The following is a 17,815-nucleotide window of genomic DNA, read 5'->3' as shown; positions in this document are numbered from 1 at the left end:
CACATTACACCACCCTCCATGACAATATAAGTTACCACGTGACAGTGAGTGCCTCACAGCAAGAAAGTTCTGAGTTTGAATCCCAATCTGAATTCCTTTTGTTCTCCCTGTGTGTGTCAGATCACTTAGGGCACTCAGACGTCTTCCCAGTCTAAAAACATGTAATATGCTGTGGGTACACTGATGCCTCTAGGTTGCCATAGACATAAACATCATTGTGAATGACCCTGCAAGAATAAGCTGTTCTACAAAATGGATGGGATGTGTGAATAAGCAGATTGTGAATGCCTTGATGAAGATGAGGTATAGGAACAAAGTATTCATTAAGTGAGAAAACTGCATATCAGGCAGTCTAAGAAATAAAAGAGTGTGAGGAGACCCTGCAGTGGTCACCTTGAGACCTTAACATCAAACAAGTTCTTCATGTGTTAATGCATTTAATTTTAGGTTTTTCTCTTTCTTTTCATATTCATCACCATGGAAAGACCACACACAAGCAAAAATGATAGACATTTCTAAGTAATTGCCTACATCTATCCCAACTGTTCCAGACGTTGCTGCAAAAGAAAAAAATACATTGAAACAGTGGCTTTTTAAATCTTTTTCTCTGATATATTAATTAATAAAATCAGTATTATAAAGGATTATTTCAGCTATAAATGAAGTTTTACGGGAAGTAAAGTGAGGCTGAGATGACCTCTACGGAGGATCAAACCAGATTCTGATTCACAAAGGAGACAAGTCCTTCAGGTCATCTTGTGACTTTAGCTCATTAGATGACTTTTTCAATTCAAATTCTAATTTTTTTCCTTCTCCAAAATGCAAAAAAAATCTCAATAAATTTATTTCTGTGTTTACTGACCAAATATTGAACTGCTTCAACAGGCAGTTGACTGCATTGACAAAAAAGAAAAAAACTATCAAATTTACATCACTTTAAGATCTGAGACATCCTTGAGGAAATACTATTAAGACAAACAAACTATGTATTCCAAAAAAACGTGGAAAAAATAATGGAGATGTTTCGTATATTTTATGAAATGCAGCATTCTGGTGCTCTGAGTGGATTTTCTGCTTAAACCCAATCCTAAAACTGGCAGCTTGAGTAAGTGTTGATTAGGCAAAGCAGATAACATGGGTAGCTATTAACATGCCCCAACATGTAATTTTGTAATAGGGGCTTTCGACTACTTTATGGTGGGCATAGTTAGACCTCCCTCCACTTTTGTAATAATTAATAGTTACAGAGTATAAAAATTGTAATTCATTATCACACACATAAATGCTATGTTTGCATTCCTTGCTGGGAAACCATCATTTTCAAAAAGTACTTCACATTTTATGGACGACTTTTGATGCAGGGACAAAGTAGAATGGATTAGACGTCAAGCTTGACTCACAATACTGTACTCTTATAGCTCTTAACCACAGGAGCACTGGGATACCCCAAGGTAATCTTATTGTTACTAGGGGTGATTTAAATAGATTGTCACATCGCCATCTGGTGTATAAGTGAAATGCTTGCATCAGTGGTGTCTGATGCAGTCATCCGTGGACGCACAACTACCGACATGCCGTAAAATAGGTTTTTCTAAATAATGGAAATAAAAATTCAGCCTTTTTGATCTGCATTAGTGTCGATCTTTCCATTGGAGTGGGGATGCCATCAGATCTTAAGTCAGCTGCTCAGGTCAAAATGAATTCACTATCATTTCCAAACACTTAATAACTGCCTCATAAAGGGAATACGTGCCATCTGAGGTGTCCTAGAATGAATTGGATCTGCAGCAGCAGCAGCATCGGTGTCTCATCTGAGAGTTTTGAGAATAATAAAATCAACAGGATCCAACAATCCATTAAAAACAGCATGCGGGAGGGGGGGGGGTGTACCATCATATATACATCCGCTGATAGAAATAACGACAGTGTCCTACCTTACAGACAACACCCCCAGTTGTCCTAAAATGACTGTCCTCCCGTTCCCGTCACATCACACGCCGGCAGCGAAGACGTGGGACTCACGTCAGTGTTTTTGCACGTGGATGCGCGCTAGTGTGTGCAGCTGGAACGAGCGTTTCCAAATCTGGAGCTGTAATTGCCCACCATGTCTGTCCATCACCGCCACAGGGATGGACGTCCCGCCCCAGCGGTGAAAGGGAGAGTCCACGCTGATCTCTCTCTCTCTCTCTCTACAAACACACACACACACACACACACACACACACACACACACACACACACACACACACACACACACACACACACACACACACACACACACACAAACACACTTATCAGACTCTCAGATCAGCAGATAGTGACACACATTTCTGACAGAAGTCATGATCCATACATCCCTCCATCCAGCCATTTCTATATATATATCATATATCTCATGTGACATCATCACTTTCCCCCCTGCATCAAACAAAATCAAAGCTGTCATGTCCCCAATCAAACTCAGACAGAACATTACTGTGCTCTCTCCACCTTTTCAAAATCAGACCAGAGAACACACATTAAATCACCGAGGCTACAGCAGCAGCTACGGGGTTTACTCTGTTGATACTCGTTCATTATTGTGCGCTGGGACAGAGGCGCAGGGCAGAAGAGAGGACAGAGACAATGAACGCGTATTCTAAAGCAGGACGTCAGCGCTGTGCCGCTCTGTTGCCTAGCAACACTTCCTCACTGTGGATTTCAGGAATAAAATCAAGCCCTGCCAGAGCACAGTTCAGGAAAAGATAGGAAGTAGTTAAAACGAAAATATAAAATGACCTTTTAAATATGCAAATGTGGACTTCACTAGTCCCCCCAGGTTATTGCGATTGGACCACGTCATCCTAGGCACTCTGACATCCAACCTAACCCTAAACCCTGCAATGAACCCCCTAACATTGAATGTTTTAATCTGGCCACCACGTCTTGCATGGAGGAATCAGAAGTTGAAATCCTTAACGATCCACTCAGCCAGCATGGAGGACACAGTGTGTTTGTCTAACGTGACATTGTAGGGATCATTGTTATGAAAACACACATTTTTTCAGGTCTCTACATATAAATAGTGGTCCTCCCTAACCCGACCGAATCCTGGAATCTGGAAAACAAATGCTTCCTGCATCAACACATATTTTGGGATCTTTTGGATTCATGGCTGGCACTAATGAACTAATGAAACATGGGATTTTACCAGTGAGACCAAGTTTTTCTTGTGTGTGTGTGTGTGTGTGTGTGTGTGTGTGTGTGTGTGTGTGTGTGTGTGTGTGTGTGTGTGTGTGTGTGTGTGTGTGTGTGTGTGTGTGTGTGTGTGTGTGTGTTTATGTGAGTGTAGAGCCACCTTTCATGACCTGACAGGTGGTTCTATTCTAATTGGATATGGTCTCATAACTCAACCTGACATTTGTCTCTTACTGAAGGAAATTCAGTCGAGGATAGTTCACATCAGGTCTACTTTGGAGAGACACAGGGCTTTTCCCCTCAGGCTGTGTGCTCTCTCCCAGAGACCTAAGATCTATTTTTAAAAAAGAGCATCAGATTCAAGATGAGACGAAAGATGAGGTTTTGCTTTTATTGACACAGCTGCAGAGTTTAGGTCAGAACCCAGTAATACCAAATTTCTAGAGAAAATTGCAAAATAATTGTAATCATTTCAGAAACTTTGACAATTGGTGTCTGTTATCTAACTTATTATTGACCATTGCATAATTTGTCATTAGGAGTTTATCATTTACAGAAAAAAGTAGAACCGATGCAGTCACAGACTGCAACATCCCGTGACAGCCTTGGAATCAAAATTTTACCCTGACCTACTTGTATAGGTCAAAGATCAAAGCTAGTGCTCTGACCTACTGTCGTTGATCAAAGCACTAGCTTTGCTGGAAACCAGCGTTAAGACTGAGTTATTTGGGATGCATCATGATCTGATGTCTATAATAATAGCTAATAATTCAGGTAGAATGAATTCCATTCAAAAACATTCTTATTTTGGCATTGTTGCAAAATGTAAAAAGTACATCAGAGGATTGAAGTGATTTCTCCATTTACTTTAGAGAGTCACCAGATGGCAGTAGAATCTATGTTTTCAGATGAACGTTAACTGCCACCACTGTCCTGATTTACACACAAAAAGCTTTTAATATTACTGGTAAAACTACACATTATTGAAATAATGTAAATCTCAATTAAACTGCATCATTGATCAATATGCCAAATAATTTAAAACTTCCACTTTAATTCCTGATATGTCAATGGTCTTCTTTATTCTCATCTCAGTTCTTATCTCATCAATAAAAAAATATGTCCAGTTGAGAGTTACATGCTGTAATTTACATGAGAGTAAGTTAAAATGCATAATTGGAATAAAATACTGTAATGCTAAGAACTTGCCTTTACTTTCAGAAATGTATTGCAAATTATTACTTGCACAAAGAAAAACTGATACAATTAAAAATACACTATAAATAAAATTTCCAAATATACTGTAATTTGGAGTTTGAGTTTGGGGGAGTTTGAGTGCCTAAATGATCCTGGGAGTTATGTTGTTAAGGGCTTTATGCTCCTAGTAGGGTCTCCCAAATTTTGAATTGTTGTGTTAAGAAATATGCATATCACATCACAATCGATGGCCTTCTTTAAAACCTTTGTAATAACACCTAGAAACTCCATCTTTGTAATTGTGTGTTACTGTATTATTTATCTCAGCAGGCAGGAATAAGAAGTTGGATCGTAGCTGAAGGAGCAGTAGTACCAGGCCTACGTTATGTGACACAGCAGTACCTTGCTTTTCATGTGCAGGTGGTGATGGTGTGTGTTTCTGGCATCAAACTGTCTCAGGATCCTCTGTAACTCCATCTGAGACTGCCTCAGTAGCTCCTCGACATAAACCCTGGATGTGTGATCCCGCATTTTCACCTGCAAAAACAATAAATTCAGAGTAGACACACTGTAAACCTCACACCCAATATACAACTCCTTTTGCTTTCTTAATACATATTCACAAAAAAGAACCATCCTGTTTATACAGAAAAACATGCAAACACTACTTTTAGTATTCATAACAATCACTGTTGCATTTTGAACAATAAAATATGTACATATATACAAATTTTGAGGCATCTATTTTATGTAGAATTATTTTTTGTGTGTAGTTTGTAAAATAAAATACGTATACAAACTGATTTGACCTATTTTTGTTGAGTACTGTTTAGATTCACACAGGTCCCATTGAAACATTTCTGATGGTACATTGACATCTTTTACTGGATATTTTGTGATTTCATTTTCCTTTCTTGAACATCTTCTGTGCTTTTACTTTGGTAGGCTAGCACTCAGATCGATACAGCAGAAATCCATCAGTCAAGATTTGAATCATTGCTTCAAGCAGGAAAAAATGTGCTTGAAAGTTATCTCAAAAGAGGACATTTCAGTAAAATGATTACAGTATTTTATATTAGCATCATATATTTTGCCAATGATGAAACAAACTTAGCTTTACACAGCATCTGTGCTAAACAGACTCGAATACTATACGTGATTGCTTTTTAAACATAGCATAACAGAATCTGATAAAGACATTTTTGGTACTTACTGTACAATTCTTTCATCTTCTTTCATTTAACAATATCATGCAATTCTCCTCTTATTTAACCATCAATTCCTGATGGCACCTATCTTTCGTTTGACACTGCTGCCCTCTTCATCAGTACATCTACAGTATATAGATTTGAAGGTGCCAACTGTGGCTGATTGGTTGTATTGCTGAGTGAAAGTGTGTTCACTGAAAGAGAGAGATGCTCTACTAAGTTACGTAAGAGAGGATTACTGTATCACTGTGGCGCAATGACAGGAGGGAGTGAGGTAAAACATCCATTATTTATCAGCTGGTGCTCAGTTCCATCCTCAACTACGGTGGCCTGCTTGTACATTTTTCACAGCACTCACAGTAACTACTACACATCCACATGTGAAGGGTCAGGAAGGTTAATGCTGTTTGTACCTTGTGAAATTTGACTTATCTCATACTACCACAGCATCAAACACCCTGAAGGCTGCTTTCAGTCAACTCTCTTATCTCTTTTACACTATTTTTCTTAAAAATATGCTGGAGGAATCAGTGCACCTGGGCAAATATGGGGCGGATTCTAGGCGGGTACCACCCACTTCTCCTGAAATCCGATTGGTCCACTCTGATTTGATAGTCTCTCACAGGACAACAACATCTAAGCCAGTGATTTAACATTAACATCCTCCTCAGACTCCAAAGTGTGATGCCCAAGATGTTGACATCTGAAGGTTGTTCCAGTCCATGAAGAGCAGGATTACAGCTATAATCACTGCCAGTAGGGATATACTGATCACTCATGGTGTAAAATGCAGTACAGTATACTGTTTGTGTCATCGGACAAGTTTGTTGCTCATCTGCTTCTAGTTGTTGTTTTTTTTATGTCTGATTTAATGGAAATAATCATTTAACATTCAGAAATTGGCATAATCCAGATTATCTAACATGACATGAAGGAACCAAGCAAAGTTCGAACTAGACATAGTGGTGCATTTTTAAATCCTTTGTTTCCAAAATAAGATGCTGAATGTTAATTGATACATTTAACATTTACTGTCAGTTTCAGGCTCACAATTAGCTTTGGAAGATTACCCATCCATGTGATGCTCTCTCTCTCTGCAGTCAAGACGTCTCCACTGAAGGCTTATCACTTTTCCAGTTTTTGCCTCCTCTGGTGCCGTGTGTCCGTCTTCAAATCCTAAATCAATCCTCAATTACTTAAAATTGCAAGCTTAAATTGCAGGGAATGTTCCAGGTCACTGCACTGCATGTCTTAACCATGGCTTCAAGTGTGCTTTCCTCCTCGTCTTGTCTGTAAGCAGCCTTTGGACTGATTCTCCTCTCAAGCAGAAATCAGTTATGATTCAGGATTTTCTCTCACGTTGTTTTTGTCCCCAAGGTTTCCTGCTGTGTCACCATATGGCATCTTTCTTGCCCAAGAGGATGAAACAGGATATGGAAAAAGATATTTATGACCAACATCTCACGACGAGAAAGTTGGGGGAAACTGGATTTATGGTGTCAGCTTGTTCTTAGTTTTAAGGTCGTAGGAGTCACTAACATCCATTTGTGTTCTGTACAAATAGATGTGTTCACTTGACCGGATTACATGATCATATGTGTTGACCTCTACCCCAACTCCTGTTACACCAAAAAACATGATTCTGCTTTCATTGTTGGTATCAAACTGTTGGGAAAATGGGATTGGTTTGGGCAGCATTAGTAGAACTCACAGCTATAAAATTAGCAAAAGCAAGCTGGAGCCATCATTAGACCATGTTGACCATTAACAATGCAAAAAGAATGAAACTTTTGACCAAATTTAAAAATTAAATATAATGGTAACAAATTTTATTTAACAATTGTACCAAACAAAGATTTATTCACAGGTTCCTGAAAAGTTTTTTATTTTATTAAAATACAATATAACATATCCATGTTCATGAAGAAAACATAAAAATGCTCATCAAATGCCTTTAAAAACAACGTTTTCACATTGTGAATGCATTTCCACATCTTTATTTGCCTTAATTCAAACAGAAGTGCTGTCCTAACACATCTCCCCCTCCTTTCAGTAATTGTGTGGCCTTTTCAAACTCCAGTGGGACGTTCTTCGTCTGAGGCGGCTTCAGATCTCTCTCCATCAGCTGGTGTAACAACAGGGACTCGTGTTATTAAAGGTATATAAAGAGGTTTTTAAAATGATAGGAGTTAATGTCAATTTGTTGTCTACTCACTAACAGACAACAGAAAGTGATGAAGGAACCATTTTAAGGAAACATTACCTCATATGTTGTTAACTCCAGGACCTCACTGATGTCATCCTCTTGTTGTGGAAGTGGTGTGTTAATCATCAAAGCAGCTTTGGCCACATCTGGATGATAATGTCTCTGCAGCGACTTCAGGAACGGAGAATGAAAACACGTAAACTTAAATTGTAAGTGTTGAATGTGCCCATTGAGCTTGACTTCAAAATGTAACACTCCTTTTAATTTTAAGCCAATGAAAACGAACACTTTGGCTGAGCTGTAGCCTGCATCATGTAGGATTCATTTGTAAATCCAAACCCGTCATGTGCTGCACACACCTTGATCTCCCACAAGCTGCTCTCTAAGGCACAGCACCGAGCAGGATCCTCTTCGGTCATCAGATACGGGTCTTCCACAGCTTCTGTCATTGGAAACACAAACACTCTTGAAGATGGTGCATCACAAAAAAGTTCTCACAGATCGTCGTTACTGCCACGATGAATGATAGCAGGAATCTAAAAGCCTGACATGGTTAAACATTTCCATTCATAATAGAAGGGTGACCAACACTCACCACCTTCTGCGCTTGGCTTGTGGATAAGGACTCTACAGGACGGATGGCGACGGATCAGGTTGTAGATGAAGGGCAGGACTATCAGGAGGGCTGTGGGAGGGGCTGTCAGAGCCAAACGAGCCAGGCGTTTGGCAAATGCAGCCACTAAGTACACTGGCAAGTGGCTAGAAGAAACGTACACACATATTAGCCTATCCCATATGTTTTGAGTTGTAACAGTGAAAAATACTTCTTAACCATTTAAAATTTGCCAATAAAATCAGTTTAAAAAACAACATTCTCCTTATCAAATAAGGGTGTAATAAAATTTTAGTATTAAATACAAGTTATCTCCAAGTAGCATAACCACAACTATTTACCTGTCTGGTAGTCAAACAAGACAAAAGCAGATGAGTATATCTGATTGAGCTCAGGAATAAAAAAAAAGTGGTGCCTGAATATTCTCACCTGGAGCTAAGGAAAAGGTTAGCAAGGTGGAAAAAGCGGGCTCTGTACTTCACGTGGAAAATGGAAGGCTCAAGAAGATTGTACAACTTCTTGTAGAAATCAGGATACTCTCTGTAAAAACACAAAATACAATAAATAGTAAAAATACATTTTACTCTACTGTTGTCCTTTATATTTTTAGTACATTCAGACTCATTTAATTTTTCAACCAGTAAAAAAAATGTATTTCTCATATGATGCTCACAGGTTGTGTTGATGGATGAGGACAAAAAGACCATTGAGGGCCAGCAAACTGATGGCCCCACCTGTTCGACAAAAACATGACAATATGCCACACCGTGATCGCCAGGATCACCACAGAAAAATCCAGAAAATAAGGCACACTTTTGTCACTATGCTGATATTAACATTGGCACTGATGAAAGTAACACTTACCAATGTCATAGGCAGATGTCAAGAAGTCAATCATAAGTGTGGGTTTGCTCATGTGAGGCAAAATGGAGTCATGGAGGATCACCAGGACCTTTTTATACATGCTGTTTGGACACTACAACAAAGAGATGACATTTAATGGCATCTGTCGGGTGGGGGGGGGGTGGGGGTCTTTAGGTATTCTGTTTATAATACCTTATACTTGAGAAAGCCCAGCCACATCCTCTCAAAGAGACGTTTGTGTTCCTGTAACAAGGCAGAGCATTTAAAATCTAGATTAACAGAACAAATGTAACTTTTAAGTTCAATCGTTGATCAATCCCACCCGATAATGAAAAGAATGACACCGAAACTGCGATGCCAAATTTTTCTCTTGCTGTTTATTAGAAAAATGATTTGAGAAAATTTTTGCTGCAAGCTGAGATAGAAATGTCTCATTAATAAAAGAATTGTAAAACAAATTATATTTGTTTCTTACATTAAGTTTAACAGCTTTCCAGTCCTCATGCTTTGCTGAGAAAGTAAATACATAAGAGACATGACATTAATATAGAAAGAATATGAAAACAAATCTCAATCACTGTCAAATAAATGTTCACACTTGGATTATAACATTCTCTTAAAGGCAGGACTCACCTTCCTGTTTCACCATGAAATTTGTGAGCTCCGACTCCTGGCTGGGCACACTGATGTTGGACATCAATGTGAACACATTGCTCTGATATACAGGCATTACTGCCTGAAAAGAACAAGCCAACACTCATCAGTAAAGCAAGCAACATTTATTAAGTGTAAAAAAAAAAAGGCATCCAAATTATGACAAAAGAAATATTTCAGAAGAACTGCTAGTGCAGATGAATGTGGCACTAAACACATGTGTCCTACCCCTTTGTTTTGGGTCATGACTCTTCCCACATTCTCACAAATGGAGCTCATGACATAATAACGCACATCATCCATCTCGAGGAACTCCTGAAATCTGGAGATCAGCAGGGAGTTGTCTTTAGTTTGAGAGAGCAGTTTGCCCACCACTGCCTGAAATAGAGAGGTTGGGTACGGCAATCAAAAAAAAAAAGAAAGTGAAAATTGATGACAACTAGTATTTTTGACAGATGACAAGTTTCCTAGAATGTAACCCTGCCTGAATGAGTTCTCTTGGAAAGCTGTAGTGTTCGCTCCAGTCTAAATCCTCAAGGGGATGTCGTCCTTCTACCGCAGCAAACTTCATCAGGCAACAAAGAGCACTCTCCTGCATCCAGAGAGGTGTTTAAATGTACAAAAACAGCACTGAGAGATTTGAGTTCCCTTATTTGGGTCCTCAAGCATATTAGAATAGTTAATAGCAATTTTAAATTGTCCCATCAGAGAGCATTAAATGTTAATTTGTGTATGACAGCATCAACACTTTTTCTAAAGTACTGTACAAGCAATCATGATTTACTTCTAACCTTTCATGCAACTCACCCTGACTCCATACAGTTCATGGCTGAGGTGGTCGAGCAGTGTCTCCACACAGCTGATGTAACGGTGTCGCATGAATATTCGGTACTTCTCTGCAGCACGATATTCTCCTGAGCCAAAAAAAAAAGAAAAGAAAAAAGATTGTATGGTTTACAAACCTGGTGAGGCATTCCGACACACGACCAGTCCATGCTCACCACTCAACGCCTCATCTTCCTCTCCGGCCAATTTCCCCACAAACAGTTCTTTCCCCTCCAACAAGGTACAGAACAAATGGCTGCACGCATTGGCAGCACCGATGACTTCCTTCTCTTCCTCTGACTGAAAATGAGCAGACAGGAGAACATTTTGTTTTAAAAACTATGCGAGGTGGAAGACCTGCTTGCTAACGTTCAGGAACTGTGATCTGACCACAGAGATGGGACCTTAGTTTCGTATATTTACCTCAAGAGCCAAAAGGATGTCAAAGACGTCGTTGGCATGTTTTTTACTCTCGAGTATGCCGTCTACTTTGCTATTTAGGTCAATTTTAACTTTCTTAATGATTTGTTGATTTGTTTTCGCCGAACTCACGTTGCGCTTTTTGGTTACCGACGCCATGTTTAATAAACTATGATCCGTTCGGGGACATTCGGAGAAAAGGAAACACAAAATTAACGAAGAGTGATTTATTTAAATCAAATTTAAATTTACATGTACTTTGTTTAGATGTTATATCTAATTAGTAAAATATAGCTTTTTTTAAATTTTGATCATCTTTCACTGCTTTGGTAGCATGACAGAGTTGAGAGTTTTCGATTTTCCTCTGATTTTCATTGACATGCAATGCAACATTTGTCTCACTCATTGAACTGTTGCGCCGCCTATTGTCTGGAGGTTGAACTTTTACATTGAGCGTAGTCGGAAGGTTTAGTTTCGAAAAATCTTAAATGCACGCAATGGTTCTGTTAACAGCACTTCAATTTAAAAAAACATTTATATACATACTTTATATGTACCTTATATAAGTAAAAAAAGTTTTTTCCATAGTTGAATGTGCCGACAACAAAATCATTAAAGTTATCAATGAAAATCAAATGTATCAACCCATGGAGGTCTGGAATTGGAGTTATACTCAATTATAGTGGAAAAACACTACAGGCTGATTCAACTTTGATCTATTGTCCATTAAACAAGTCAAAAAGAGATTGATTTACTTGAGTGGTACCATGTTGTAATGGGGATGGCGTGTCTTGCACTGATCTGTACTATCTCTACAGTATAGTAGTTTCCTTCTTGTATATCTACCTGCTACCTTTTATTGTGACTGCTGCACTGTCGTGATGTATGTAATCTTGTAGAATGTATGACTGTGTGAAAGCCGATGATACATAATTTCCCTTTGGGATTAATAAAGCATCTATCGGCATCGCATTCATAAAACACAGGATTTAATATGATAGAATTCACTGAGTTTCTGAGAGCTTATTCATTCATTCTCTTAATATTTAAGTTGCATTCTTGAATGGAAGTTAACAGATTTAAACAATATTCCCATTCAAGTATTCCACTTTACAGGAATAACACAATAATTACAGTAGCCAGCACGTTACGGTCTACATGTGGGTATGTGAGTAAAGACAAGCGAAAAACAATCCAGAGGGCATTCACGTGTTATAAAATGAAATAAACATAAAGGTAACATAAAGGTACAGGGTCAGGGTACAGTAAAGAACACAGGCTTTATTATCCTGTAGTATAACAACATTTGTATAGGAGGAAAAAGAACAAAAGTCCACTTTAAAAAAATCAGTAATTTTGGAAGATATACTAAAAAGAAAATTCATTCCCAGCAAGAGACAGAATATATTGGGGAGAAAATGTCTTCTGTCAGCACAGGGTCGCCTAACCAGAGTCATTTCCTATATCTGCATTGTCCTGTGGGAAAAGGAAATCAATGATTAATATTTAACAAATGCATAATTATGAATGATTATCAAAAGATATTTTTTTATGAAAGCTGGGACAAAAAAAAAAATTCCACATACTGGTTTTTGTTCAAAGCTGTCTTTTCTGTTAGCAGCTGTTGCTTCAAAGTCATGGATAGGAAGAGTGGCCATCCAGCTGACCATGGAGCCCTCTTGACACTCTGTTTCAACAATGGTGGGGTAGATGTGAGACTCCTTGAATGCCTCGATCTTCTTCTCCTCGCTGTCCCACTCCAACTTTTCATGGAGCCCGTCCCCTCCAAATCGTTTGTTGTACCTTTCAAAGTGAACTCTGTCCAGGACCAACCCCAATCCTGGCGCTTTGGGTACATCTACCTTCGCTTGTCCCCAACTCCGCTCAATCACATCATCCGTTACGTAGCCCTTCATCACTGCAATCACTAGGCCTATCATCTTGCGGATTTGGTGCATCATAAAGCTCTGGCCTCGCACGGTGATGACTGCAAACTCAACATCACTGCAGAGAAAAGGTTTTCCACAGGACATTTCTGTGATGTAGCGACGAGCACTGGGGTCAGTTGGGGCCTTCTGAGAGGTGAAGTTGTGGAAGTTATGTGTACCTTTGTAGAGGGAAAACAGACAGTTCACCTTCTGAACTGTTTCTGGATCAAGTCGAAAGGCTCCTATTTTAGCAGTATCGTATTCTTTCGGAGAGAAGGCCACTGTTGGAAGCATGTATGTGTATGTACGAGCATCACAATTGTTTTTGGAATTGAAACCCTGGGTCACCCGTTTCAGACCTGTCAGAACATACATAAAAATAACTTTAAAACCCCTCCAAATATAGATTAAATCCTTTAGAATTTTTACATTTATTATTGAAAATGAAATACAGTAAATGGCTCGTAAGAACCTGTGTCTCACCAAGCACTTGGATCTGTGGTGGCAGATGCTCATTGATTTTTTCAAGAATGTCCTCAATCAAGCGTAGCTTTAAAGACACTACTTGGCCAGCTGCAGACACACCCTGAACAATTTTGAAACAATTCAATAGTTACATAAAAGCCATCATTATGACACACAAATAATTGTCATGCATGCAAGGTACTGTCACAACTAGTTAAGTATAACTCCAAATATTGCATTCAAGTTATTTTGTCCTCTTCCAAACTGTTTTACTGGCCTAGGCAATGTATTACACGCTCAAACCTTATCCGTTCTGGCACATCTTTGGAATGACATCTTCCTCATGTCAGTGCCATGTTCTTCAGGAATGCAACCAGATTTAATAAGTGCTGTGACCAAGTCATCCTCAATGGTCCGAAACTCAGTGTTCTTAGGATTTCTCTAAAAATACAGAAAACAGTCATATTCAGCAAAATGTAAGTAAACTAAGCTGTTCATACACAAAGAACGAAAAACAGGTGCAGAACATACTTGCATGCCATAGTATCCCTTTCCTGAGTATGCCATGAGAAGAACAACTTTTCTTTTGGGATATTTCTTTTCCTCTTCATTGCTTTCCTCCTCTGTTTTTATTCTTTTGGTAGTCTGAATACTCTCAGCAGAGTCATTTTCCTCGTTTGCTCGTTTCAGCAGGTTTGTCATCACCTCATCTCTCGGTCCTTCGCTCATTGTGCAAAACTTGTTTATGTCCCAATCACCTGCATGACATACAGTAGAATAACACTAGAAATACACTCATGTGACTGTTATATCGTAATTGTGATACATATTGAATAAAACATGTCTTGCTTCAGAACAGAAAGATCCAGTCTGCATCTTTGTTGGACTGACTTACCGTTTCTCACGCACGTCAGTCTCTGGTTTAACAATGCAATGAACAGCGTTCTGCTTTTAAACATTGTACTCAGCTAATTATGCGGAGCTAACACACAGCAGAACAGAAGATTCAGATGAATTTGCCATCATTTATCTAAATATTAAGTCTTCATAAAACGTAAACCAGACCTTAATGACAAACAGCGAGGCCTATGCTCACATATATTTTCAAGCAAACTGCAAATTGTCGGCTAGCTGTAGCTAAAAGTCATGTCAGGTTGCAGATACGGAGACAGACACATGGTCAGGGTCAACTCGCGTCTGGCGTAAATATCGCGAGACTTGACGAGTTCTGACGTAGGTGTACGTCACAGTGGTCAGCTGTGGCAAAGAGGGTTGGACGGGAGTGAAATGCAGGCTAGTGTGGACAAAATGTAGGAAAAAATGTAGCCAGTTGACCGCATTTGATTGCAGAAATGACAGCGAACATTATGTTCGGCTAAATACAATCATCGGGAAATGGGAAGATATTAGAGCGTATTAATATTTGTCCACTTGAGTGCAGCAGAATCACACAAATAGAGAAGTCATTCAGCTGCTTTGGCATAACGTCTGCATATATAAATGAAGCCAAGTTCTCTGGTTGTATTATGGAAACTCACCTCTCACAGTATAGTGAATGTTCCTACACAGACAGATAGAGTGAGATTTTCCCTCTGATGGGCTACAAGATCCATCAGCAAAATACTGTATCAGTCAAAGTTTATTGGTCTTTAGAAGTTTCATATATGGTATTTAGTCTGCAATTGATCAATGTATGCAAATACCCCTTTAAATCCCCTTAAAGTTAAAGAACTGTCAGCACAGAAACAATAATACAGAATGCTTATTTTAGACTCAATAGTCTCTTTTGTAAGAGATACAGCATCATCAGAAAAAAAACTGCATCAATAGCAAATCCACTGTAAAGGTTCATAAATGTTTAGGTACTACCTGTATGAACCAGGTACAGCTAACAATGGCCAACGAATATATATAATTGCTGTAAATATTTTATTCTGGTAAATATGATGTGAAACTATATATGTTTACTTTTTTAAATACTGTATTGTCAATTTTTATATTAAATCATTTCTAATCTTACAGCAGCTCAACAATAAAGTAAAGTATGCTGCAATGATACTTTGTATTTTCTACAAAAGCAAAATCCAGAGGAATAGAGGCCTTTCCAGAGTGGATGTTTCCTTCTTCCTCAAGGACAAAAGTACAACCTTTAAACTCTTCATCCTGAGATAGCCTTAGAATACACACCTGCACTTCTTCATTGCACCTTATAAGGTTATCAACTCATTTTCTGTTGAAACACAATGCCAAACATAGACATGCTATGGGAAAGAAGCCCCAGTTGCCACAATCCCATATCATGTAAGGAATGCGCCCATTTTCCAGACAAACTGTGGTCTCACTGGACATTTGTCAGGCTAAATATGAAACAGAGATTCTTCAAGATTGGTTAAGCATCTGATCTGGTGTCACTAGATGAGAAAGGCCAGAGTAGAAGGGATTTTTCAGAAAAATCGAAAATATTTTTAGAGATTGTTTTTATCATGTGTATAAAGGCTTTTTTTGTTCACTTCTGTAAACTGAGGGTTATGAATGATCATTTTCATGAATCATTAATCCCAAAATGTAAAAAAAACAACATAAAATTGCTGATTATAGACAGTGTCTGTCAGTTCAAATGTAGTCATATAAATACTATACATTGCATTAATGCCCAAGTATGGTAATGTGAAGAGTCTCTAAATAGAAAATACAAAAACATACTTTCTATTACTTGTGTAAAATGTTAATTGTGTCCAGTGTGAACACTGTTGTTCATGTATCGCCTTGAACACACAAACAGAATGGGTGTTATTTTTGTGCTGGTATGAGATGTCTCATCTAAAATCAGGTAGAAAAAATGAGGACCATCGGTTTGACTGTCAAAATGGATTCTTGCAGTCTCCAAAGAAAGTGAGCTGCCTCTGAGTGAGCCAATAAACAAACTGCAGAAATGGATCTCAACCATTCTACAACATGTACACACAGCTGTACACCGACACTGTGTGAGTTAGCGGCAGCATTTCTTTATAAAAAGGAATAGTCAAAGCTATTGAAAGAAATAACGCTCTTGTCTAATATGAAAAGTAAGCAGAGCAATATTTGGAAAAAAGTAAAATGTGCTTTAAGAGACTAAAATTGTAAAGTAGAAAATATCACTGTTATGATTTGTTTTTATTTAATTTACATAAAGTAAAATACTATATTTTATAATAGTTGTCAAAAATTTTCTAATGTTGAGAGTTGTGGCAATGACAGTAGAGTCAAGCATAATGTTTTTCTGATATAACCAACTACAGGGGTTGGGGATACATTATGAGTTCTCATCATAACTTTCTTGTTTCAGTGTTCTTTTTTGACCGTTGTGTGAAATCAGAATGGAGTGTAAAGCTTGAAATTACAAAGTACCACCCTGTTCTCAAAGCTGATCTTTTTTTTTCTCGCTATCATCAGTTTAATTTTGAAAGGTCATCACACTGCAATAACAAGAATCTGATCCCATGTGGAAATATCTGTAATGAAGGCAATCACAAGGAACTGTCTTTGAAGATTTTATTTTACTTTGCTGCAGCAGAAAGTGGCTAAGAGATAAGAAACTATTTCAAACTGAGCTGGAATGGATTAAAACAATTTATTTTTATTGCTGGTGTGTTACCTTACAATCAGATGATCATATAAAATGTTAGGTTTGGGATGCTTTTTGGCAATTAGTTTTACACAGTGTCACTGTAACACCTGCGTTAAACCTTAAAACAAAGACATACAGTATATAGATTTCATTAATTTAATGTCATTTGAGGACATTTAATTTTAATTTCAATGAGGTTAATATCATCTTAACAGCATTATGAAATCAGTGTTATAAATGTGTCTTAAATAGTGCAAAATATATTTGGTTGCTCTCGTAAAAGAATAACTGCTGTCCTTGACGACACCACAAAAATTACAAGCAATAATTGTCACAAATCCGCTGTTTAGATAGACTTAAGTGATGCAGTATGGATACACGGTTGTTGTACGCCAGTTATTACAATCTTTATTTACCAAAATATATATTGATTAGCTGCAGTGCACTGGCGTCATGCCTGGAGTTTCCCACGCCTTATGCCCCCAGTCAGCCGGGATAGGCTCCAGCTCCTCATGACCCGCCACAGCGGATGAAGCGGTAGAAAATGAATGAATATTGCATAGATTTCTGGAGGAATATGAGTTTGTTTATTATGCAGAAAATATGTATTATGGGATTGGTTAATTGCCATTGTGTGTGTGTGGGTGTGTG

The 17,815-nt window shown here is 38.2% G+C and overlaps 2 protein-coding genes across 2 annotated transcripts; both read right to left on the bottom strand.

Annotated features, from left to right (window-relative positions):
- Window positions 1-7,457: 7,457 nt before the first annotated feature.
- Window positions 7,458-11,323, bottom strand: noc4l (nucleolar complex associated 4 homolog). The gene is made up of 15 exons (XM_068335434.1): window positions 11,168-11,323; window positions 10,921-11,044; window positions 10,727-10,833; window positions 10,404-10,511; window positions 10,148-10,297; window positions 9,899-10,001; window positions 9,741-9,775; window positions 9,458-9,508; window positions 9,266-9,377; window positions 9,075-9,135; window positions 8,831-8,941; window positions 8,384-8,547; window positions 8,148-8,230; window positions 7,846-7,959; window positions 7,458-7,707 (listed from the first exon to the last, which is right to left on the bottom strand). The coding sequence occupies exons 1-15, from the start codon at window positions 11,321-11,323 to the stop codon at window positions 7,588-7,590; spliced, it is 1,599 nt and encodes a 532-aa protein (XP_068191535.1). The 3' UTR covers window positions 7,458-7,587.
- Window positions 11,324-12,425: 1,102 nt separating this feature from the next.
- On the bottom strand, window positions 12,426-14,735 carry pus1 (pseudouridine synthase 1). The gene is made up of 6 exons (XM_068335099.1): window positions 14,453-14,735; window positions 14,089-14,315; window positions 13,861-13,998; window positions 13,576-13,678; window positions 12,751-13,451; window positions 12,426-12,640 (listed from the first exon to the last, which is right to left on the bottom strand). The coding sequence occupies exons 1-6, from the start codon at window positions 14,514-14,516 to the stop codon at window positions 12,608-12,610; spliced, it is 1,266 nt and encodes a 421-aa protein (XP_068191200.1). The 5' UTR covers window positions 14,517-14,735; the 3' UTR covers window positions 12,426-12,607.
- Between the last annotated feature and the right edge of the window lie 3,080 nt (window positions 14,736-17,815).

The sequence above is a fragment of the Antennarius striatus genome, chromosome 15 (genome assembly GCF_040054535.1).
Source record: "Antennarius striatus isolate MH-2024 chromosome 15, ASM4005453v1, whole genome shotgun sequence".
NCBI classification, from domain to species: Eukaryota; Metazoa; Chordata; class Actinopteri; order Lophiiformes; family Antennariidae; genus Antennarius; species Antennarius striatus.
The sequence above is the reverse complement of the archived record's forward strand: the minus strand, read 5'-3'. Positions and strand labels throughout refer to the sequence as shown.

What these genes read in the sequence shown, in the direction of transcription:
- pus1 (XM_068335099.1), bottom strand. Translation starts at nt 14,516, where the DNA reads ATGTTTAAAAGCAGAACGCTGTTCATTGCATTGTTAAACCAGAGACTG. An exon ending in ACTGACGTGCGTGAGAAACG is followed by an intron (nt 14,316 to 14,452) that starts GTAAGTCAGTCC and finishes TATGTCATGCAG; the next exon opens with GTGATTGGGACATAAACAAG. An exon ending in GATGTGCCAGAACGGATAAG is followed by an intron (nt 13,679 to 13,860) that starts GTTTGAGCGTGT and finishes AAAATTGTTCAG; the next exon opens with GGTGTGTCTGCAGCTGGCCA.
- noc4l (XM_068335434.1), bottom strand. Translation starts at nt 11,323, where the DNA reads ATGGCGTCGGTAACCAAAAAGCGCAACGTGAGTTCGGCGAAAACAAAT. An exon ending in TGGGCTTTCTCAAGTATAAG is followed by an intron (nt 9,378 to 9,457) that starts GTATTATAAACA and finishes TCTTTGTTGTAG; the next exon opens with TGTCCAAACAGCATGTATAA. An exon ending in CAAGCCAAGCGCAGAAGGTG is followed by an intron (nt 8,231 to 8,383) that starts GTGAGTGTTGGT and finishes TTCCAATGACAG; the next exon opens with AAGCTGTGGAAGACCCGTAT.